General features: G+C 44.2%; 3 protein-coding genes across 6 annotated transcripts in view; 2 read left to right on the forward strand and 1 right to left on the reverse strand.

Annotated features, from left to right (window-relative positions):
* Positions 1-730: 730 nt before the first annotated feature.
* Positions 731-16,898, forward strand: LOC105702957. 3 transcript variants are annotated; one of them, XM_012430943.1, is made up of 7 exons: positions 731-1,073; positions 2,511-2,623; positions 10,010-10,258; positions 10,409-10,662; positions 11,318-11,486; positions 11,580-11,824; positions 12,143-16,898. In XM_012430943.1, the coding sequence occupies exons 1-7, from the start codon at positions 989-991 to the stop codon at positions 15,711-15,713; spliced, it is 4,686 nt and encodes a 1,561-aa protein (XP_012286366.1). In that variant the 5' UTR covers positions 731-988; the 3' UTR covers positions 15,714-16,898. The 3 variants fall into 3 exon arrangements, with proteins under 3 accessions (XP_012286366.1, XP_012286367.1, XP_012286368.1); XM_012430944.1 differs by having other exon boundaries at positions 11,583-11,824; XM_012430945.1 differs by lacking the exons at positions 731-1,073; positions 2,511-2,623 and adding an exon at positions 7,744-8,123.
* Positions 16,640-18,334, reverse strand: LOC105702958 (probable peptide chain release factor C12orf65 homolog, mitochondrial). The gene is made up of 2 exons (XM_012430946.2): positions 18,194-18,334; positions 16,640-18,019 (listed from the first exon to the last, which is right to left on the reverse strand). Exon 2 carries the CDS (start codon positions 17,941-17,943, stop codon positions 17,413-17,415), a length of 531 nt encoding a protein of 176 aa, XP_012286369.1. The 5' UTR covers positions 17,944-18,019; positions 18,194-18,334; the 3' UTR covers positions 16,640-17,412.
* A 2,157-nt stretch (positions 18,335-20,491) lies between these two features.
* LOC105702954 (dnaJ homolog subfamily B member 6) overlaps positions 20,492-24,660 on the forward strand; it is a 31,878-nt gene continuing 27,709 nt past the window's right edge. Inside the window, exon 1 of one of the 2 annotated variants that reach the window (XM_012430940.1) lies at positions 20,492-20,688. The gene's annotated coding sequence lies outside the window, so the exon portion shown is untranslated. The remainder of the gene's footprint in view (positions 20,689-24,660) is intronic. The other variant, XM_012430941.1, reaches the window with a different exon arrangement.

The following is a 24,660-nucleotide window of genomic DNA, read 5'->3' on the forward strand; positions in this document are numbered from 1 at the left end:
ATCAGAGGGCAGCACACGGTGCGATCGCGCGACCCTGCACGTGAGCAATCTCCCAACTCATCTCTGTAAAATATCGATATAAGGCCTGGTTCCACAGTTTGAACTAACCGGAGTTTAAATGGTTTACAGTAGGTTTAAACCTTTGCGGACGAGTGTCGGCAAATAGCCGCCCAAACACTTTTAGAAAGGGAAAGTCTCGTCCGTAAAGAGTTAAACCGAGTGTAAACCAGTCAAACTTCGGTTAGGTTTAACTAGTTTACCCCCGTTTCCACTTGCTGCAAATCAGTTAAACTGGTATACAACAGGTTTAAACCACGTGTAAACCAGTCAAACTTCGGTTAACTGGAGTTGTGGAATCGGGCCTAGGACGTTACATTAGCACCATCTACATTGATAGTATTCAATTCCGCTCCGCAGCGCGGTTGTTTTAAAACTCATATCCCAGAGCAATTATTCTTGTTTAAGCTACGAAAAAAGAAGTAATCCTGAAAAGTCTTAAAGAAATATTAACATTGTTCGTATTTTAAATTTATAATATATATTCATTGCCCATCCCATGTCCTCTTAACATTTATTACTAGAGTTCCTACCCATTCAACGGAGTCGCGTCGTCTCCGTCGTCTCCGTCGTTCCCGCTAGCGGTCTCGGGCGTTCCCCGCAAGATGGCGGCACAGTCGCGGCGGGCGACCGCCATGTTGCAGGCGCGCGACTCACCCGAGCGCTATTTTTTCCAAGTATCTCATGTCAGTAACGAACGTCGTGCGCAGGGAAAGCTTTCTCCGTCCCGTGAAGGCGAATCGTGGTCAGGAGATCCCGCCTGGTGCCTCGAAGATGTCCCGCTGGTCGTCAGGACGAGGCCTGGGCGGCAGTCTCGCTGTGCGGTCCAAGTAGAGCGGACGGCCGGTCGAGCGATGGGAAGCGCCCTGCCGCGGGTAACGTTCTTCGAGAAAGAAGTGTCGTCACAGGCCGCGCGGTGCATCGCCTAGGAATGGTATCGCCGTCCAAGGCCCAGCACCAGGAGCAAGACCAACCGCGACGGAAAGGCTACGCGAAGGAAGCGGACCGGCGATCCCGTAGGTTCTCGCGGCCTTTTCTCTTTGCGACTCGAGTTATGTAAACGTAAACCTCCCGCGAACGTTCGCAGGAGGACAAGTGACGTTTCGTTCTTGGCGGACGCTCTCGGCGCACCGTTCTGCTTCGAAGCCAGTCACGCGCTGCTTTCTAGAATTTCTTGTACCGCTAGTTTCCTCCTGCTATGGGGCCTGTGCAATACCTACCTTATATACTTAGAGACCCTGCCGAGCCCTCCTCAATGAGGAATTATTTGACTGCCATCTGTTCCGATGGATGTTTTAGGAAATTTCGTAGATAGAAGTGAGTCACACGCTGCTTCGTTAACTTTCTTGTACTACTAGTTTTCTTTGGCTATCGGCTCTGTGTAATATTTGTCTTATATACTTAGCGACCCTGACGAGCCTTCCTCGATGTCGAATTATTTGACTGCCATTGGTTCCGATGGATGTTTTAGAAAATTTCATAGATAGAAGTGAGTCACACGCTGCTTTGTTAATATTCTTGTACTACTAGTTTCTTTCTACGATCAAGCCTATGTAATATCTATGTTACATACTTTGAGATCCTGCCGAGCCCTCCTTGATGAAGAATTATTTAACTGCCATCTGTTCCGATAGATGTTTTAGGAAATTTCGTAGGTAGAAGCGAGTTATGCTGCTTTATTAACTTTCTTTTCTGCTAATTTCCTTTGCCTGTCAGATCTGTACATCTGCCATGTATGTTTAAAGGCCTTGGCAAATCTTCCTTGATGAGAGATTATTTGACTGCCATTGGTTCGAAAGGATGTTTTAAGAAATTTCATAGGTAGAAGTTAATCACGCCCTGCTTTATTAACTTCTAAAGTTCAGCTAGTTTCCTTTCGCTGTCAGATCTGTGCAATATCTATTTTACATGTTTAGTGGCTTTTCAAAGTTTTCCTCGGTGATGGATTATTTGCTCGTCATTGGTTTGGATGGTTGTTTTAAATGTTTTATTGAATCCTTTATCTTGTTAAATCCTCTAAGTAGCCATATTTACTTGTTTTTTTTTTTTTAGTTGAATCGTAGAAGCTTTGTTAGAGATTAATATTTGACTACTTTGCCGTTGACCTAACCAATCGATTGATTTTTTAGTATCGTTGATTCGAATGTCTATTCGACTTTAACACAATATTCATCATAGTGTTTTGAATCCTGGCATCAGTCGTGGTCTTGTAATCAATAGAAATCACAAGTACTTTCCTTTTCTTATGTAACATTCCGATGCAGCTTAGGTACTATTCAATTTTAAATATCCTTAATCGTATAGGTTAGAAAATTTTCCAAGTTGTACAGTGAATCATAGGAGGAAGGTGTGACGATTTCACCATTGAATGTATTCATTGATTTGGTAGGATATATTAATTAATAACAGTTGGAAAAGAGCAGACGAAGCATTAAGCATTACGTGTATTACAGATGTGCGCCTGCAGAAAGGATCGAAACCTCTGGAAAGGAAGACGTTCTACCTGGACATAAAAAACCATGCGCTGTCGTCAAAGCTAGAAGGGAAAATCAAGGATCTCGGTGGCGTGAGTACCCTATCTCTTAACTAAACCACGGTAAGAAATCACTCAAGACTAGTGGCAAAGCAATTCGATAAAACCAGATAAATGTATTTATCAAGGATTCGTCAAATGGTTCTTACGCAAAATTTGTTTCTTCATAGTTAAAAGGGGAAGAAAAAGGTTTTACATCACGATGCACCGATAAATCTGCAAAGTTTATGGCTCATCCGTTACAAAGTCACGACGAAGACTCTGAAATGAACAGAAAATTTCGTTTAACCTGAAAACGAAGTATGTCGAAATGTTTCGCGACGCAAAACCATTCCTGGCTGGCTATCGTATCGCAAACAATTGGCTTAATAACCCAGGAAGTGTGGAAGAAAGGTCGTTCACCTTCCGTCACCCTGGTTACTCGATATCGGCCGCCCTGCTGCTCGAAACACGGTTTCATTCCGCCCGGCGCAATCCGAGGCCGGCGAGCTCTGTACTATTTTCGCGTCTGGTTTTAACCTTATCGATTCGTTACGGCGCGTTTTAGCGTTATATTTCGTACGGGTGACTCGCGCGTCTCCGTCTCTCTCTCTCCCCTGGGGTCCCCTGCAGCTGCACGTTCTCTCGTTCTCTCTCTGTCTCGCCCTCACCGTTCCCTAAAACCGCGCCTCTCTTTCTCTCGCTCCCTCGCTGCGCCCTATATAGTCTCTTGTCCCTTCTCTCTCTCTCTCGCGCCCGCTCACGCTTCCTTTCTGCCGGAGTCGGCCCTCTCTCTCACGCCCATCGGTCATCCCTTCTACCTCTCTCGCTCGTCCGCGCTCTCCGGCTTCCCGCTGACCGTCAGCGGAGCGCCACACTCGGTGCACGTTAACTCGGCCCTGAACAACGGGGACTCGGAGAAGGTCGATGCGCGTTAACTCCCGGCCCTGCAGCGAGACTCTGACATACACCATATTCGATAGCTATCGATATCATCAGCTGTATTATTCCAATGGGTTAACGATATCGATAGCTATCGAATTGGCGTACAGAATCCCGGCTCTGAATTAGAAAGACCGAGAAGTCGGTGCGCGGTAACTTTGGCCCTAGGTAACGAGACTCCACTAGAAGTCGGCGCGCGACTATTTGTCCTTGGACAAGGAAAGTCAGGAGGAAGTCTATGCCGCGTTAACTTCCGGCCCTGAACGATGAAACTCTAAAGGTCGGCGCGCATTAACTTGGCCCCGAGGAACAAGAATCCACTAGAGGTCGGTGCTCAACTTCTTGGCCTTGGATAAGAAAAACTTGTGAGACAACTGACGCGCGTTAACCTCGGCCCTGAACCACGAGACCAATGTAGAGGTTGGTGCGCATTAACTCGGCCCCGAACAACAAGAATCCACTAGAGGTCGGCGCGCGACTTCTTGGCCCTAGACTAGGAAAACTCCTGAGAAGGTGTGGGTTAACTCGACCTCGAGCAACGGTAACTCGTGATAGGTCAGGTAACGACCAATCCTGGCGCACCCCCCCCAAGAATAGGGCCAATGAGTGGTGGACCGACACCCGCGAGTTTGGTCGAAAGTTCAGAAGGTATCGAACCTGCTAGCGTGGCGAATTCGAAGGAATTCGCGGGGGGTCGAGTTAACGCGCGTACCGACCGACCGACCGAGCGTGCCTCCGTCGAGCGACCGGCGTTCGGACTGTTGCTAAGCCGCGAGTCGGGCTCCGCCCTAAATTCCGCGGCCTCTCGCCGCTCTCGGCGAGCGCGTCGCCCCGCACCCGGGAGGCCTCGACACCGACGAGGCGGCGGCGTCCCTTCTGCGGCCTCGCTTGTTGACAAACACCGCCGGCCGCGCTGGTAGCGCGCGCGCGCCATCTTGCGTCGGCCGCGGGAACCTCGGTGAATCTGGGACGGGCGATTTAAACGTAGAGTTCGAAAATTCTCGATAACCTAAAATTGGAGAAGGTTACCGTGGAAGACACCGTAAATATCACCGGGAATGTCGAGAATCTACGAGGTTATTTTTTTTTATTTATACTTTAGGTTCCTTCGTTTAAATGACATTTCTTTTCGAAGCACTTCGAAGTTGAAGCTAAAGAGTAATAAATACTATCAGGAAATATTGATTGTAGGGTCTTATTAACTTCCAGCTGATGATATTCACGTAGGTACGTACAACTTCCCGGGAAATTACCCGCGATTTCTTTCAAAACGAGCCGATATTTTATTCTTTCGGCGGGAAGCGAATGGAAGGTTTTGATTGGCTGCTGAGAACGGTACAACGGAAATTCCCCGTCTCTGATGTTCCTCCATAGCCAATCGGAACCTCTAGACTCGCTCTAACGTAAAGATTTAAACTCTCATAATTTCTCGATACGAAAAAAAGCTTTGGAGAAATTACCGGCAAGTTGCCGGGAATTTCTCATCGTTCCTTAACTTAACCTTATAGCTTACCGCGTTCAGAACTCTATAAACTACTTGATTCATTATCTCGAAATAATCCGTGAACCCGAGGTAATAGTTTCGCAACTTGCGACGATAGTATCGGTGACGTGTGGATCCGAGAAGCGGGGAATGGAGATTGAAAGTTGCCGAGTCGTTCGCGGGAGGGGGGGGGATTGGCGCGAGGCGGGAATTTGAATCTCGTCGCCATCTTGAAAGTAACGGGTGAATCGCGAAGCATCTCGAAGACGGTCATTCGCGGCGAGGTTGAGACGTTCTGGGCGTTTATTACGTATTTTTGACGAGCGCGCTCACTTCTCGCACTTCCATCTCACGTGGGTTTATTCGCCGAATTACGTATTCGCTGTATGAAAGAACGAGAATCACTAGCACTTCCGGTCTAGTAATATTGCAAATGAAGGTATATACCTTGTAAGTCGAACATTCCGAGAGGTGTGGGTTATAGGCAGGAAAGGCGGGAAGATGGAAAGCCGTTAAAAGTAAAGAAGAGGACTCGAGTCTATCTATATTTTTTAAATGTGTATTACATTCATATTTACATTTACTATAATTAGAAGTTCAACAATATAATTTTCTTATCATGTCATGTAAGCATGAATTATTTAACAGTTTTCATTGTTTAATAATGTAATATAACCTCGCAATAACAAACACTAACCTGTACATCCTTGTAAATTCTCTTTCTTCTAACGAAAATGGGTCTGAGGCATCACGTAATTCCTTCCTTCTTCTAATAAGGTTATTATTACATCCCCGAATACGATTGTTGCCAAAAATCAAAACACCCAGGTTTTCCATTTTGAATTTTGGTTTCACAATCCGTGGAAGATAGCGTTCACGGCGCTTATCTTTCTACCTATTCTTGTATGCTTCACTATTTCGCTTAAAAATTTGTGTCGAGCCAGTTCATATGAATGGTCTCGCATTTTCACCACGAAAAACGTTCCGTAATACCGTAAGCTACTCATTTTTCACATTTTCGCTCAATTTGCTTTACGTAATAGACCCCCAGGATGGGCAGGGAAATCCGTGGAGAGGGAGAAGGAGCAAGGTTTTTCATCGGGGACGAAGGTAGGGAACGAAGGGCGCGAGGAATGCGCGCGCGCCGAATTCGGAATCTCGTTATGGCGGCGGCCATCTTGGATGACCCTACCCAGCTGACCGCAGCGCTGAGTTGGCGCTCTATTACGTTATTCTGAAATAACGTACAGACAGGCAGGGTTGGGTCATTTCGCGTTTATAGAGGTTTTTCACGTATATTACGTAAACCAAGTACTTTACCGTAGAAAACGGTACACGGCTGTGCGATATACGGCACCGGCCAGATTATAAACGTCTTTTAGCACACGTGTAAATACGTAAATATCATTTACGGACTAGTATATTAATTTGGCGCTTTCGTTGAAAGTTGTTTGGAATTTCACGTTTCGAATGTAGGGGACGACCCAGATGCACGATATATGTATCCGCTAGGTTATAAATGTCCTTTGGCGCGCGTGTAAACACGTATAAACATTTTTAAGGACTAATTTGACGCTTATGTTCAAAATTCTTTCGAATTAACCGTGTTTAATATTAGACTTTTTAATTTGATTTATTATTTTCCGTTTAGAAATAGAAAGGCGTAATGTACTTGGCGCTCGCGTAGAAAATTAGGGACGTATTATACGTTCAATTGTACATGTAGATAACCCCGTACATTACATGACGTATTATATCTACCCAACCCTGCAGACAGGTCTCACGTTTCGAATTCCTTTTATCGGAATGTTATATTTTCAATTGTATGCATTTCGAACACTCGCCAGGAATCGATTAACACGTAACGGCGGGAACTGTCTGTAGTAAAGTAATTAAAGCAAATTCGAATCGATCTCCGACTGTTCTAACGAATACTCTCGTTACGTCGTTAATCCAATTGCGGGACTATCTGGGCAACCTTGAATTTCAAAACAAAAGGGACACTTTCGGCGGAAAGAAATACTTCGCCGAATACATTTGTCCTTTGTCTACAAAGAACGCCTAAATTCTTCTTGTTTTGTATCACTGCGCCGAGCAATTGGCACGGATTTCTTTTTCTGAGTGTTGTACAGTCAAACGGTTAATTAGAAAAATAGCTCAAATCGCTTCCTCTTCATAAAAAATGCAAATCAACTACCCTGTTCGTCAAAAAGAAGCTGCAATACCTAAAAGTCATGCTGGCGCATGCTTGAACGCAGACTATGAGGATATCTCGGAAATTAATAGTACTGTTGAGGCCAAAATTGAATTCTTATCTCTTTGGATTATCCCAAATAATGACTACGTCTCCATCGGACTCGAAATTCGGGATGTATCGGGTCCAAGCCCGGTAAATCCTAATTTAAGTGTCGATCGAGACGCTCAGGATCGAGTCTGCGTATATATTAATGCGACGGAGACGATTTTCTGGATCTGGACCCGTTAATCCGGGATTAAGGAGTATGATGGAGACATAATCAATATAAGTCAGACTCTGGTCTGTACAGTTTTATGTTTTTCGGTACTTTTTGCCGAGTAGGGTATTCTCGTAGTCAACCGCGTCAGGGAATTTCGAATCTCGCGCCGAGTCACGGTGCGCCGCCGCCGCGCCGGCGCGAGCGCCCCGCGGCGGCGCCGCGGCGAACCTCGTAACGGCTGGCGGCCATTTTGCAACATCCGTGTGCGTGACAGTTCGCGAGGAGGCCCCGATTCCGACGGCGCGCCCGAGTCCCGGGGTGCCCGCGCCCCAGCCCCAGACACCGCGATACGTCGCCGCGGGCGTCATTCGGCGTCATTCGGTACCCGGGACGCGTCCGGCGTCCCCCAGGGCGACGCCCCTGCAGGAAGCGCGGCGATGCGCTCACCCCGGGCGACGCCAGCCGAGAGCAGCCCTCCGTGCCGCCGCGTCGGGGATCGCCCCGACGCGCCGACCGACCCGAAGCTCGACGCCGAAGGCGCGATATAGACCCCAGGGACGACGCGAGCGGCGAGGCGCGACCGCGACCTCGGCCTCGACGCGGACTCCTGGTGCGGGCCGCCCCTCTCTCGCAGCCCACGTGCCCGCGCTAGTCTATGCTCGGATCCTCCCCAGTGAGTCTCTCGCGCACCCGGCGTCCCTTCTCCCGGCCTTTGTACGCCGAGGCTTTATGATCTGGCCTTCTCGGCAGTCCGAGAAAGTCGAGAGGATGCAAGTTGCTATTTTTCTCGCTATTTTTGCGGGTGTCAAGGATGTTCATACCGTTGGTGTTTGTTTATTGTAGGTTGATTGGCTAAGAGGTTATTCTTCTGCACGTTTGTTTCGAATGTTGTACTAGGGATTTCGTCGGGGAATTTCAGATCTTCCAGGGTGAATGTGCTGTATTTCTATAAAAATTTACTAGGAGGAGGTTCAAACGCAATGTTGTTTGTTTATTGGAGATGTATCGGTTGGGAGGTTAGCTTTCTTAATGTTTATGTGGGATGTTTTACTAGGAACTTTTTGGGGGAATTTGAGAACTTCTAGGGAAAATGTGCTGCATTTCTATAAAAATTGACAGGGAGGAGGTTCAAACGCAATGTTTGTTTATTGGAGATGTATCGATTGGGAGGTTAGCTTTCTTCATCTTTACATGGGATGTTTTACTGGGAATTTCGTGGGGAAATTAAGGAAATCTGAGAAAAATTTTATCTGTTTCCTGGGAAGTTCGCAAGGAGGATGTTTGGAGCGTAGCTGTTTGTTTATTGTAGATAGATCATTCGAGTGGTTATTCTGTCTTTACATGGCATATTGTACTGGAAATTTCATGTGGAAGTTGAAGAAATCTGTGGAAAATGCACTGAATTTTCCTAACAGTTTGCAAGTGTCAAGTTATTCTAAATGATGTGGATGGTTATGTTTCTGGATTTTTGCGCAGAAAACATGCTGCACAATTTCTTCATTCTCCAGTAAATGTCAAAGAGTACATTTGAAGAACTATTGTTATTAATTATTTGGAAGATTATTTTTCTTAGGCTTTGTGCAAAATATTGTATTGGCGGTCTCGTGCAGAAATTGTGGAAATTGATTAAAATTGTGTTGCAGTTCCATGGGAGGTTGCAAGTGTCAAGTAAATTCTTGAATGTGCCGTTGTTTTTCTTTATTCTAATTTGTAGAATTTTTTTTTTGGAGCCTTTGTTCGTTGTGTTGAAATTGAGGAAATCATTTGGGACTTTCCCTTTGGGTTTACAAGCGTTAAAAATTTTAAAAGCATCTCTGGTTGTTTGCTACAATTTGTTTCTGATTTTAGCAAGTGGGATCGAGAAGAATCAAAATTTGTGCATTGATTGTTAGAGTTTTGGTGGCTGATAATGGAAATATATTAATGTAAACGAGGTGTGATAGGTGTATTCTGGGTTGTGAGGCTGTTGTGGGTGAATCGTGGTAGGTTTTTTTTTTAGGAACCTTTCTCGTTGAGGACCCAGATTATACTAATTTCGTTTGAAAACTCTTCTACTCTGAAATATTCTTGTAAATTTTTCAGTCTCATTCATTCTTTCAGGTTTCATTTATATATACACTATGTCATTATGAGTATATGCATATACTACATGTCGATTGCAATACTTATTCTTAAATGCTAAAGTCATTGTCCATATAATATATGATAATTCATTAAATTTATAGGAATTGTCTATGGCAACATTATCCTATCAAAGGTTATTTTACATTATTATGCATGTGCGTTTTAAAGGAAGCATTAAAAATCTTCGTTTCGAAACGTTGGTTTAAAATACTCTAAATTTATAGGAAATCTATATTTTTAATCAATTATGCAAAGAGGTGGCTGCTAAGTGGGTCAGCAGATATTATGGCGGTGCACAATGCGAGGCCTTGCCTCGGATTAAGCAACGCTGCCTGCACTTGTGCAATATCTTTGGAAATGCTTAAGCCATCCTTTACGTGCTCGCATCATAAACATCTTCCTTGTCATGACGTTAATCAATCGGTGGTTTTGCAGGCTATCGAGGTGTTCCTAGTGCGTGGCATCACCCTAGTGGTCAGCGACCGAGCGGACAAGGTTGGGCAGACTGCGAGCAGTGACAGATACAAATGGGGCTGCACCGGCGTAGGGAGCGGAGGACCTCCCTCGCTGCGCAGCACGGAAGCCCCGACACCGACTCCAACTCCTCCAACTACGCCGTATCCCAGCGTTGAGTGTCCCCTTTCGAATTCGACCAATCTGCGGGGTCAAACTGCCCAAAGATCTGTGAGTGAAGTGTGATCAAAGTGTTAGAGCGAAGGAGCGTTTCTTTGTCAGTCGAATGAAAGAAGTGTTTCTCGTCGGATTGAGAGTGTTCGCCATTAGTGGGAGGTTTGAGATCTCGATTAGTGCTCAACGTGCTCTCTTTGTGTCCAGAAATCCCGAGCGGATGCAATGTTGGAGCGTGCTCTGACGCAGCCACAGCAGTGTTCCGTGGATCCACTCAAGAACGCCCAGAACTGGGGCATTCCCATTTGGGCCACTGACAAGCTCCAGGCGTGGCTCGACAAGATCTACGCATCCCTGAAGGACACTGATAGTCTGAGCCCAGTGTGCCGCACAGCCCCGGGCAAGGAGCCTAAGGTTAAACACCTAAAGGCGCCCTACCTTAAGTTCGAGTCATTTCGCAGGTTAGGTATTGCGAAGAACTCACCAAGTGGCGTAAGAAGCTTCGACTATGAGTCTTTTCACAAAATCTTGACCCCATGTATTCTTATCGAGGTGGTCAACAGTAGTGATCCTTGCGAGAAATGTGTTGTAACTCGATTTTGCAATATGATGGCATTTAAAATATGAGTCGGATGTAAACACATGAAAACACAGTCAGCTTGTCCTACTGGTCTTATAGTTTTTATTTATTAATATTTGAAAGATGTTGAATAATCAGTGTCTCGGTGGTTAATAAGTGAGTTGTGATTATCACATAAGTCTTTTTTAGACGACATACGATGACCCTTTGTGAACGTTTTTAAAAGTGTTGGATTTTTCCGCAAGAGTCGCTAGTATTACTGTTTTCTTGGTAATGAAATATATGGGGTCAAGAAACTATAGAGTTTTACGCAAAATTATTACTTTTATGTGGAAGTGGGAGCTCTTTGTGCTACTTCATAAACTCTCTTATGAAATATAATCAGAAGAGGTTATTGGATGTACACGGGTGGACACGCATGCCTTCCCATCATACACCGGTAGCAGAGTATCCATGAGGAAGGCATCCCTGTTCATTGGTGTACCATGGATTATTGGTTAGATTAAAAATGATTCGTGTGGATATCGTGTGTGCAGAGAAACCAGGCCTGTGTTCTTGGAACTGCCAGTGTGGCCAAAGTTGAACTTTGACGGTGACCCAGGTTCCTGTCCCTTCGATAAGCCACAAGTGAGGAAGCAGGTTAACACGGTTGGCAAGAACGTCAAGGAGAACAGAGGAGACCGTGACTTGGCGACGGTGAACAACGTGAGTTGGACAATAATGCTCTATGTAAATGGGTAGTCCTCTTATTTATTTATGTTTTTCTTAATCATGATTAATCTTGTCGGTTTTCAAAAGCAGGAAAAGGAGATGACTCGCCGACCCCGAACCACGGCAGCGCGTGCTCGCAGAACCGAACAGCTGGCTTCTGGATACTGCGAGATTTGTCGAATAGAGTATCGGGACCTGTCAAAACATGTCAGAAGTGATCAGCACGTCAACTTTGTTCGCAATGACAACAACTTTCTTGCTTTGGACACCCTGATCAACTCTGGGGCCAGCGTAGAAGCTTTTCTAAAGCTGAATCGAGCGAAGGACATTGGGTAAGAAGTAGACTCAAAAGTAGTATAAGGAGCTATCATTTTCATATAAAGATAACCCAATATTTTGTTGCCAAGTTGAGGCCTGCGTATATAATCAAAGACTTTATCGAAGTTCTTTGTATACTTTGAACGCTTTGAAAAAGTGAGATTACAGTCCCGCTATCTTTGTCGTGTAAATTCATAGGTATTTTACTTGGACTTTACGTAAAATATCTATGGGAAGTATTTTACATTAAACTCTTTGTATGACGTGTCACTGCACAACCCTGCTTGCTTCAAAGAGTGTCCTAACCTCAAAGTTTCTTTATGTTTCGACAGAAAGAAATGTAACCTGTTTCCCAACGGGGACCGGGCTCTTCGCAATGTAGGCCTGCAGAACAAGCCGGAAAAGACTGCTAAGACTAATTTGGACGCTTTCGGCGTGGAGGACATCAAGATGGTGCAGTGCAACGGTGCACGACGGAACATCAATCTGAAGCTGAGTTCGCCTCACAACCTGCGAACCAGGACGAAGCACGAGAGCGGACATTTACTGCGCTCGAAGGGCAGCCCTTGGCACGAGGTCGAGAAAAGCGAAAAGTTCTATGACAAGTTCGAAGGCTTCACCATCAAGAAGAGGGCGAAGGGCACCATCTGGATCGAAGAGGATGACCCTGAGGAGAAGTGCGGTCAGGGGATCAAAAGCGTCGCGGAGGAGAATCTGAAAGATGGCAATACTCCATTGGATAATATTAACGGAATTCGGTGTGTGGATCCAGAAGTGAAGACTCTCGGTGAGAGGCAGAATGGTCTGGTCGAACCGGAGCCGAAGAGGTGCGAAGTGAATCAAGTGCGACAACTGGTGGAGGATAATGCCGCGAGGTCCAACCCGAATCTCGAGGAGAAGATTAGGAACGACAAACTCCTCTTTGAGATTAAGGGTGAAGAGAATTACGGTTCGGTGGAGTGTAGACCTAAAATGAACGGGTGTATGGTGAAGGAGGAGTGCAAGAGCCCTGATGCAAGTCCTGGGGTGGAGGATAAGGCAGAGGAGTCGGCGAAGGTTGAAGAGAGGTCACAGCGGCGAGATCGAATCCTGGAAGATGGTAATGCCTTGGAAGACGTTAATGACAAGGTCGTTGAGGAGAAGAGCTGCAACGGAGTCGACAGGAGAGATGAGAGGAGGGGGTCGAAGAGTTCGATTTGTGCCGAGAAGGAGACCAAGGAGGAGAAGCCAAAGGTTTGCAAGCCGGCACGTAGGGGAGGACGGTCCTCCAGGGGGAGACCCAGGCTCTCCGTCGAGGAGAGACTCATCGAGGACAACCGGGCCTACTACAAGGTTGAGGTACTTGGCAGCAAACTCAGGTCGAGCACTCTGCCAGCCTCCAATCCGAGCGTCGTCTCCAAGTACCCAGACGAAGAGAAGGAGAAAAGTGACCCTGCTGTCAGTGAAAAACCTGTAGTCGTGAGGTTCAAGAGAGTGAGGAAGTCGGAGCTGTCGTTGTTGAGTGATGAAGCGGAGTCATTTATGTTCGGTGAGCCCCGGAGGGAGGACTCGAGTGACAGCGAGGGAGAGCAGAGCAGCGTCTTGCCTAAGGATACGGAGAGTGATCCGGAGGCCACCCTGGCTTCGATAACTGTCAGCTCTCCGAGCCAACAGGAGACAAGACAGGTCATCCTGGAAGAGGACTCACAGGACTCCTCGTACCTGGGCAGGGCACGGAAGAGAAGAAGGACCCAGGCGGAGGCTCTGATCATGGACAACGCGGACTACTACAAGTTTGAGACCCCTGGCAGCAGGCTTCGTTACCAGGCACCCATGACAGGGCTCGGGGAGGCCAAGGAGTCATGCTGCGAAGGGGAGCCAAAGTCCATAGGTGCAAGTGTCGGTGCGTGTGGTGGGGACAAAGAGGGTGATTCCGACCAGGTTAGGATCATCTACCCTTCGAAGCCCTCCGCAGAGGTCGAGAGATTGCAATTTTCGTTTGAAGCGGTGCCGAGGTCGGAGCCTTGGTACCAAACGTACCGGCGCCAGGACGAGGGCGCTGAGTTCTGGCACTACTTCAGCGAGGTCGACTCCCAGAGACCGTTCCTCCTGCCCTACGAGATCGAGAACTTCCACGAGACCCTCGCCAGGAACGCGACGAGAGGGGAGACACGGAGGAGAGGACGGGGGCGAGGCTTCGCAGGTTTAGGCCGGTCCCCGAGAAAGAGCCCCAGGTGCCACGCCTCTACCCTGGCGATCATGTCGACGATCATTCGGAAGCGCGAGCAACAGCAGCAACAGCAGGTCCTAGGGGTCATCGAGGAGGAGGAGAACCAGGTCGAGGCACCGAAGTCTGGCTCCAGGGTGGAGGTAGACGAGGAGATCAGGGAAATGGCCAGGAGCATCGACGAGATGCTGCGGAGCAAGGACTTAGAGTACCTGGGGGACTTCGAGGACTGCTTTGGGACCCAAGGTGGGGACTTGCATCCGGAGGAGGACCCGGTGCCTCCCCGAGGAGCACCTCCGAACCTTCTGGAACTCTTGGACAACTGCCACACGGTGATCAGTTGCCTGGAGAACTCCTCGTGCGCGAGCTCGGAATGCGGCGAAGCGGGCACGGAGTCTCCCCTGAAGAGGAGAAAGAAGAGGAAGAACAGGACAGGCTGGCCGGGGAACAAGATGAAGAGAAAGCTCCAGGCGAAAGTTCTCGGCGAACTCGAGGGCGAGAGGGAGGAAGTTGCGCGGGAGCAAAGGTTGCAGAGGCTCCAGGAAGGTGGACCATTGGAGGAGGATGTCTCGAAGAGGCTCTGCAGTGTTCCGGAGGTGCCTGAAGAGGATGGCCAGGAGGCCGTTAGTGGCTTCTCCGAGGAGAAGCGAGGAGACCTCGGGGACGTGCGAGAGCCACAGTCCCAGGGCGATGGCACCAGAGACACTGGGCAGAAAGAAGGGACTTTGGAGGGGGGTGGAGGCTCTACGGAGATCGTCGCATCGGAGCGAATGGAAGAGCAAAGCCCACAGAACTGCGACGTCCCCTGCGAAAGCTCTCCGGGAAGTGCTACGGATGTCGTAGACCGTGAAGAATCCTCAAAAGCCAGCGATGTCCAGGAAGAGCCTCCAAGGATCCCTCCTGAGAGGGATCCCTCCCCTGGAAGGAGCCCTCCTACATTGGACTGTCACTCAGAGAATTTTCCTGGAGAACCTGAGAACCACAAGAACCTTGAAAACACTGGAAGGAAGGACACTACCTTGACGGCCATTCTCGAAAGACTACAGAATCAGAAAGCGACAACCAGAAATCGTCACACGACAGGAAGTGGCACCCTGGAAGAGAGTCGCGTCGAGCCTGAGAATCAGGAGGGTCTCTTCGGAAAGGAACTGAACTCTGGTTTGGCCTCCAGGCGGAACCACGCGAACGGCTCCGTACCCAGGAGGCATCAAAGGGACACGGTCCCTCCCGAAACCCCGGAACTCGAAACCCATCCCAGGAAGATTGGCAGGAAACGCCAGAAGAAGTGCCCCGACGTCGACCATGGAGACGAGAACTGCAAGAGGGAGTCGTACGCGAAGAGACAGTGTATGAAAAGTGCAAGACGTCAGAACGTTCGGAGTAGCGACAGTTTGGTAGGCCTTGATGGCCAGGACAATGAGATGGAGTGTAACGACCTGTCGGAGCGCATCAGTCCTGGGGGCGTTCCCTCCTCGGAGCTGGAGCAGCGACGCTCCAGCATGGAGTTCCAGCCCGTGGTCAGGATGATGAAGATCGACGACCAGGTCGACATGGATCATGGTGTCCTTTCAGTGACAGTGGCCAGCAATCGAAGGCTGAGAAGCTCCGGCTCCTCGCCCAAGTCGAACGTCCAGCCTCCCTCGAGGAAGTTCAAGGGCTCCAGGGGACAGTTTGGTCGGTGGCTCAAGAACAGTTGAAGTCGCAGTCCGTAACCCCGATGATCCTGGATGAAATGGTGGCCATAGGCCTCGTGGTTGTGCCGGTCAATGCTAGTGCCGTGGGACTCTGCGGAGAAGCCTTTGACGGAGAGGAGCCTGGCGAGGACTCCTAACCTGTTCGATTGTTCCTTGTGTGGTGCGTCCAAGTTTCGAAACTTAATCCAACCCTGTGCAACTTCTGTACAGTTCTGTGCATATGGGGGGGAGAGAGAGAGGCTCAGAGTAAGAGAATTCTCGAGAGAGTGTGTGGATATTCATGTTTGTGTATGTAGAGTAGTATTTAATCGGACGTGAGGAACCTGTAGGAGCAGTTTAATAGCGTTACAGTTAGTCGAGCGATGGAAGAAGAGATGTCGTTTGTAAAAGTGCTCTCGTCTCTTTGGTGGTTTCGATTTTGCGTACCGCCCTCCTGGTATTATTGTACATTATTTCGTAGTGCGGTACTTGTGCTCTGCGAGGGAATTTCGATGGAACACCTTGTTGGGGTTTCGTTCTTTCTTTTTGTTTTGTATCAGTTTCAGAAGTTAGGTTACATCTCCAATCATGGCGTAAATGGAGACAATTCGGACGATTCGACGAACCGATCCTACCAGAAAGGAAACTAAATGCTTTCTTGCATTCCTTTTGTTTACGTTCGGATCTACGCGTCTCTTTCTTTTGACATATTGTAGCCGTAAAAAGCCTGATGGCACGTCCAATATGTTTCACTAGTTCAAACACTGTCGATGTAATTATTTATTTCATTCTACGCCTTTCCAACTCATTTGTGATTACTACAGAAATTTGTTTAACATTTTTGTTGACGGAACAAAGCCTACGATGCGTCGTTTGGTGTCATTCGATCATGATGGAACTGATTTTCATCGCCAAGAATACTGACGTGTCTGGTTGGGTTATTTTCATCCTTTTTGTAAATCGGTTTATTTCGTAGAGTACGCAAGACTGCATACAAGCTTTACAATAGAATAACCTTTCCCTTCTCACCCCCCCTCTTCGTTGTTCCGTACATTAATGTATCTCTAATGTTCTACTTCGAATTCCTCGCACTGAGGAGAACCTGAATACCTTAATTGAGAGAAGTTTAACTACTACAAGTCTCTCCATTAAGACAGAGAGAAAGAGTTCTACAAAGAGAAGCGATTAAAAACCACGAATTTTTCATAAGATATCAGGCGTTTTTGGAATTACCCCTCCTTTATTTAGGTTCTTTCACAATTTACAAAGCAATGGAGTGTTAATATGGATTTAAGGTGACATGAGACGTCGAGAAATTTAATTGATGTCGATATAAAGGATTTCTTTAACTGATATATCATTTGAAAAGTTATCAACATTTGCAGGACCTTTTTAAAGGTGCCTATATTTATGTGGGAAAGTTTCAAATGATTTGATGCACCTAGGTTTGAGAAAAGATGTTTGAACAATTTAACGTTTGAGAGGCCACTTTCATATCACCTTATTCATCCTATAACAAAGGCAAGTATGCAGAATTCTCAAACTTTTTGAAAACTAATCATACCATATAGTTCCTTGCTTTCATTCTGTTATATTTATTTACATGAATTTTTCCACAAGAAAGAAAAGCATAATTGCAATTACTGACTCCTTTTATTTACATTTTTCATGACTTGATGAGAATGTGGAGCTTTTTTTTTTAATTAATTTTATCATGCGATTATTATGTAAGACCTTCACGCTCCTTGAAAGCAGCTTTCATGTCGCGTAGCTTCTTTTTCTGAGCTTGCTTTTCTTTGATAAATTTTGTCTGTAATGCACGTTCTTGATTTTCAATGGAGTTCTCTCCATTTATTAGATTATCCAGCTTCATGATCATCTTCTCCCTGGCTATTTTCCTATTGTCCCATTGGCTCCTAGTTTCATGGGATTTGACAATAATGCCTGTTGGTTTATGTTTCAACACAACTGCATTGTTGGTCTTGTTAACATTCGAGCCTCCAGGGCCAGAACCTCGAACGTACTGCTCCTCGAGATCCTCTTCAAGTAGCTTCGGCACCTTTGAAAAATCCAGGAACCTCTTCAATGATTTATAACGCACTTGAGCATACTCAATGCTCCTATCTTTGTTTAAATTATAAAGAGTTCCAATCGCAGTATTACTTCTCCAGCTATTTGCACTCGCTAAAACGTTTCTAACTACAGAAAATGCAGCACAGCCTGGAGTCGACATCATCTGATACAGGTTTTGCATCCTTTGTCCATAATAATATTACTATGCTACGAATTCTTCAGATTATCTTCTTGTGTTCCAGAACCTTCTTCCCTTTCTGAAATGAATCGGTACGCAATTATTTAAGCAGAAAGGCCACGGATTTATGAAAGGAGTTGTGAAAGCTGTGAGTCAACGAAATGTTTTGAAGACAGGTTTATGAGTGTATAAGGTTAATCACAAGAGAGTGATGTTCTTTGAGGTTAGAACGCAGAAAAGGGTCAATTCTGACCTCAATTTGGAATTGAATCGCTTCTTGGTCCTCCAGATCCTTATTTTGCCTAAAACCTCGCCTGATTCTGTACCGATAGTATTGTTTATCCGTAAATCGGAGATTCGCCCCGTATTTAAGTAAATCCTTGTAAAGTTGCAAAACTTGACTCCTCATCGTACCCTTTTCCGAGCTGTTTAGCTCGGAAACGTTGCTTTCGTTCCTGCAAATTTATGTGAAATGTCGAAAATGCATTATTTCATTCCTGTAGTTTTCCGTTCGTGACGAGATTACTCGTAAAGTATATCGCGATACGTACAGTGATTCAGGAATGCGTCACTCGCAGCTGCACGCGTCGCCGAAGAGGTTATGTCACTTCTACAGCTGATTGTGCAAAGCAAACGCAAGGACAAATTTCGAGGCTTGGTGATTAATTAATTTTCCCGGTGATTAACTTGCTGGTTAATCGCCGTCTTTTGGTTTTGTGTCCTCGGAATTTAAAAAGTAGGTGCGATTGAAGTTTGATTCGGTATCAACGCCATGAATTTTTGACAATTTGTTTCATTCTAATATAAATAACGTCTAGATGGCTTTTGACATAACGGTAAGCGAATATTGCAAACGGATTATATTTAATTATTGGTTTAATTTAGAACATTAATTTAAAAATCAAGTTTCGATGGTTTTTTTAAGTAGGCGCGTGAAATAAAGTTGCTTATGGTTTTGAGGTGCCGTAGACAGATGGCGCCCGTACGGATGCGCCAATTTGAATATCGATTCGCGGTTAAACAGTTTAATTATCATGTATAAAATTCATTGAAGAACCATCACTACTTCTTTCGCGTTTAGAGAATTTGTTTACCGTTCCGTCAAAACCCTCATTCGAAGCCCGAAACATTCTCCTTTTTTAAGTCAATAATTTCGTACAAAAATGTCCATAACAGTTACTTTTAGTCACGCCACGAGTAGTTTCCGCCGTCCCCACCAAGATGGCGCGCGCATCGCGGCGCCATATTTGATGTCAAACCGTGTTTAAATCGTCCCGGTACCAAGCTCACAAGTCCAGGGTTCTTGTTCTCAAGTTCACATGGACTTTTTATCATACGAATAAAGTCACGTGAAAAATTTCACATTGTTGCGAAGTCACATCATCGGTCTACATTTGAAAGTCGTATACGAAACTGTCAATATCGCTTGTGAGAGTTGATCGAATGAGCTCAGGAATCGGCTGCCGGATCTACTAAACGAACTTCACTCTTGTTCCCTGGATCGAGGAACGAGAGATCAAGAATTTCCTTAGAAAATTTTAAATCTCGACGCCAGGAACTCGCAATCACGGTAAGATCGGTCAGCCGATAGGGTTGGGTATAAAACGTCGTGTAATATCATACATGGTTTACTACGTATATATTACAACGTATAATACGTTCCTAATTTTCTACACAAGCCTGAAGGATATTACGCTCTTTTGTTCTTAAATAGAAAATAATAAATCCAGATAGAAAATTGATATTAAACAGGATTAAGTTGAAAGAATTTTGAACACAAACACCAAATTTATTTCATACAAATTTTTACACATTTACACATGCGCTAAAAGACGTTTATAATCTAACGGATACGTATATCATGCATCTGCGACATCCTCCACATTGAAAACGTAATTTAAAGAAAAATCAAGTTTATTTGTTTATCTTGCAAAATATTGATTATATGCAAAGAAGCTCTATACAAAAGTTGCAGATCTATTAAAACTGCGCATATTATTACCCACGACTTTTTCTCGTATAACTAACTGTTTCCGAGAAAAAATGCGAAAAACGTGACATACTTTTTCGACGTTTCCTCGGAAACAGTCATACGAGAAAAAGTCCTAGGTAACAGCTTATCTCTGTAGGTAATAATATGCGCATTTTTAATAGATCCACAACTTTTGCATAAAGCTTGTACGCGTATAATTAATATTTTGCAAGATAAGCAAATAAACTCGATTTTTCTTTAATTTTATGGTTTTTTCCATTTTCAAGGGCCTAAAGGCACTGTTTCCCTTTGTCCGATTAAGCTCAAATTTTGCATGGAATTATTTTTAGACAAAATGCAACCAAATTGAGAGGTAGCGCGAAAGAAAATCGTGAAATTCTTCTGCTAAGAGTAAATGAGAACTATCTTAACGTAATATACGTTCAAAAACCTCGAAAAAGGCGAAATTACCCAACCCTGTCGGCCGTCACTAGTTGAACGGCTTTGACCGGTGGTGGACAGGTGGCGCCCGCGTCGGCGACTCCAGAAAACTCTACGGGACGCCATGTTGGATCTCGAGCCGCGTTTGTTTGCAGCAGTTCGCAGCGAGCTTCTGTCGCGGGTGTTCAGTCGTTGTTGAGTCGCGAGTTTCTTGGCCATTGTGCCGCGGAGACGGCGGACGAGGTCGAGGTCGGGAGAGAGTCGTTTCATCCCCAGGGCGCGGAATTCTCCCGCCGGAGAGGCGAGTGCTCGCCGAAGCCAGGAGCCACTTGACGGTGAGTTTCTTCGGCTTCTTCTCGTCGGCTTGCGACCCGTTTTGCTCGAATACGTTCCCTGTGTCCTCGCGTTCGCGAATTTGGCGAGGCGAGTGCTACAGGAGCAAGAGGTTAGGTCACCGAATTCGACCGAGACGAGATTACGTCGTCTCGTATACCCTTCCGTGAGTTTCTAGAAAATTGCGTATAAATAGTAAGTGAGGGCCGCGAGGCACGGATGTAAGAATTCGCGAGGGAGTTTCGGACGCTCTACGGTTATTTCTATGCTAAGCTGTGATCATGGGAGAGCGGTGAGAATTGTAGGGCTTTAGGGTTTACGGAGAGTTTGTGACGTTTTATTTTTTATGCTTCGCAGGGACTGCCGGAGAGGTGAGAATTGGGAGGGTTTGAGGCTTTGGAAGATTTTTGCGATGTTTTAAGTTCATTCCTGTGATTTGCAGGGATCATAGCGCTTTAGGATTACATGGCGGGATGTTTTTCTGATCATCTCTGTGATTCACTGTCATCGTAGTGCTCTAAGATTACGTGGAAGGTATTTACGTTATTTAGAAAGGAAATAAATGTAAAGCCTTGCCGACAAATGGAGGAGTTTACAAGGTTTCGCATTTATTTCCAGGTTTTGTTAATGCCGAGTGGTTAGTGGATGATGAGACTCGTAAGGATTTAATCGTTTGTTAACGTAAGTCATAAGGATTATATTTGACGTGGGATTCATTAGACTGTGACTTTAGATGGAGCCTGAGACTTTATATATTTAGTTCTTTAGTGTAGAGTGAATATGAGAAGGTGATAAGAATTGTATAAGTTAAGACTAGGAGTTTCGAAGTTTAACATTTATTTCTATGCTTTTTGTATGGCCTGAGAGAGAGTGAAGGGCATTTTGAAGGTTTAAAACTTAAGAAACAGCTCGTGGCGATCTATGGTCACAAGCTTCATGGAGAAATTTTTAACAGTTTACGTTTATTTCTATGTTCTGTATGGATCGTAGAAGAGCAATAACAATAATGGGGGTTTACAATTTTTAAAAGGAGTTTATGAGACTTTATGTTCATTTCTTTACCACTGAATAGTTATGGAACAGTGATGAGAATTACGTGGGTTTATGACTTTGCAAGGAGTTTATGACGTTTAACGTTCATTTCTATAGTTTATAGTGATTATTGCACATCAGGATTACATAGAAGGTAATTATATTACGTAGAGGGAAATAAAGGGATGTACACTTCTCCGTGAAGTTTGCGACATCTTACATTTGTTCCTACGTTTCTCAATGATTATTGGAAAGTAATAATAATGGTGGTTTGAGATTTCACGGCAAAATTTATAATGTTTTATATTTATTTCTACACTTCTGATTCATTGTAGGAGAGCGATGAGAATTATATGAGATTTTTAGACTCGAGATGAAGTTTGCGATGATTAACATTTATTTCTATACTTTGCAAAGATTATGGGAGAGTGATTAGAATCGTAAGTTACTTAATTTTGCATTTCACAGTAAAATGGGAGAGTGAAGCTGGCTGCAGGATTTATTTATTTGTTTTGAGAGGGGGTTGTGACGTTTCATTTATTTGTAGGTCTTGCGTGGGGTGGATTATCAAATCAGAGGTTTCCATGCAGGACAGTGAATCGGGGTAGCTAGAGCTTGACAGAATATCAAAGCAGAGTTTGGTTAGTCTTTATTTTTAATTTTTAGTATCTCTAATATTTTAACTATTTCTGAATATCGGAGCACTATGGTTCTTTGGTTCGAATAATAGAAAATCTCTTGAGAATAACTTTCTTAGGGAAATTTATGCATTTATTACTTACATTGCGTTCCGGCACTATAGTTCCTTGGTTTGAATAATAGAAAATCCCCTGAGAATAACTGTCTTATGGAAATTCATACGTTAACTTATTTACCCTGCGTCGAAGCATTATAGTTCCTTGGTTCGAACAATGGAAAATCTGTTGAGAATAACTTTCCTAGGGAAATTTATACGTCTAATTATTTGCATAGGTACATTTCTCGATGAGAATAGGCGCTGGGATTATACAAATCAATGAATTTCTTTTCACTGGAGAGGAACAAACGATGTCATTATATATATATTAGATATTGAACCACTCAATCCAATCTATCATGATCCTTCGGGAGTGGAAAATTCTGATTAGTCAGCTGCTGGTAACAGTGGGCACGGAAGTGGTCAGAGAAGAAAAAAACCATACTGAACCGGCGAGTAGATAGACCCGTTCACTCTGTGTGCTTTCTGAGATTAGGAGTTCTTTAGTCTTGCCGGATCGAGCCAGTATTGGCGTATCGAGAGATGAAAACACCCCCCCGACACAAATCACTCAAATTAATGATTGATCTTTTAAATGGTTATTGGAACAATTTTGTATAATGAATTTTTGTATGATTGGATCCGTGGCATGTTTCTATTATGAATAAGTAATGTTATCAAATTGATTTAATTATTAATATTATAGGGTTTCTAAAACGTATTCTCAAAATATTTTTCATGAGAACATTCTTGTCGCGTTTTTATTAATTGTTGATAATTGGTATTATCAAATTGATTTTATTATTAATGTTAAATGGTTACAATAGTCTAACGGAGAAGATTTTTTATAAAATCCTACATTAGGCTCAGGCTTTGGATATCTCATGATTAAATAATAATACTCTGTGCTATTGAAATTGTTGCGTGCTTAAAATTAATAAGTAAACAGAGCCGAGAGATAAGAATATCTGCGAGAGATTTTTGTACTGAATTTAATTACTAATATCAAATGATCACTGGAACAATTTTATTAAATTTTGAAGTAGCTTCCAAGAGACTCTAAATGTCTCGCGATCGAATAATAATCCCCTGTGCGATTAAAATCACTGTGTGCTTGAACTGAAATTAATTATCAAAACATTTATATGAAACCCTGAATCAACGTCGAAGAGGTTCTGGACATTTCATAAAATGACTCGTGCTCGAACAATATTTCTTTGTACGATTAAAATTACCGCGGTTAAAACTATCGCGTGATTATAGTTAATGAGGGTTTAGAGGTGAAAGATAATACCATTTGCAACGCACTTTTATACTTCAATTAATTATTATTAATTAAGTACACCTTGAAACAGTTTTGTAAAACCCTAAATTGGTTTCAAAGAGGCTCCACGCATTTCATAAAATGACTCATCCTTGAATAATAATTCTTTGTGTCATTCAAATGACTGCGCAGTTAAAACTACTAGGTAGTTATTGTTAACGATGAGGAGGTGAAAGATAAGATCATACATGTTTTTACATTCCAATTGATTATTAATATCAGGGACATTGTAACAATTTTGTAAAACCCTAAAGTAGCCTCGAAAAGGTTCTGGACATTTCATAAAATGACTCGTGCTCGAATAATATTTCTTTGTATGATTAAAATGATCGCGGTTAAAACTGTTAGGCACATATAGTTAAATGGATAATTAGAGGTGAAAGATAAGACCTTTCGCAACGCGGTTATATACTCCAATTAATGATTAATAATTAAGTACACCTTGAAACAGTTTTGTGAAACCCTAAATTAGTCTCGAAGAGGCTCCACGCATTGTCATAAAATGACTCATGTTCGAATAATATTTCTTTGTATGATTGAAATGACCGCGGTTAAAACTATTAGGCACGTATAGTTAAATGGATGATTAGAGGTGAAAGATAAGACCTTTCGCAACGCGCTTATATACTCCAATTAATTATTAATAATTAAGTACACCTTGAAACAGCTTTCTAAAACCCTAAATTACCCTCGAAGAGGCTCCACGCATTGTCATAAAATGACTAATGTTCGAATAATATTTCTTTGTATGATTAAAATGACTGCGCAGTTAAGACTATTAGGCACTTACAGTTAAATGGATGATTAGAGTGAAAGATAAGACCATTCGCAACGCGCTTATATACTCCAATTAATTATTAATAATTAAGTACACCTTGAAAC

The sequence above is a fragment of the Orussus abietinus genome, unplaced genomic scaffold, assembly GCF_000612105.2.
Source record: "Orussus abietinus isolate OABI.00-Male unplaced genomic scaffold, Oabi_2.0 scaffold518, whole genome shotgun sequence".
Classification (NCBI taxonomy): domain Eukaryota; kingdom Metazoa; phylum Arthropoda; class Insecta; order Hymenoptera; family Orussidae; genus Orussus; species Orussus abietinus.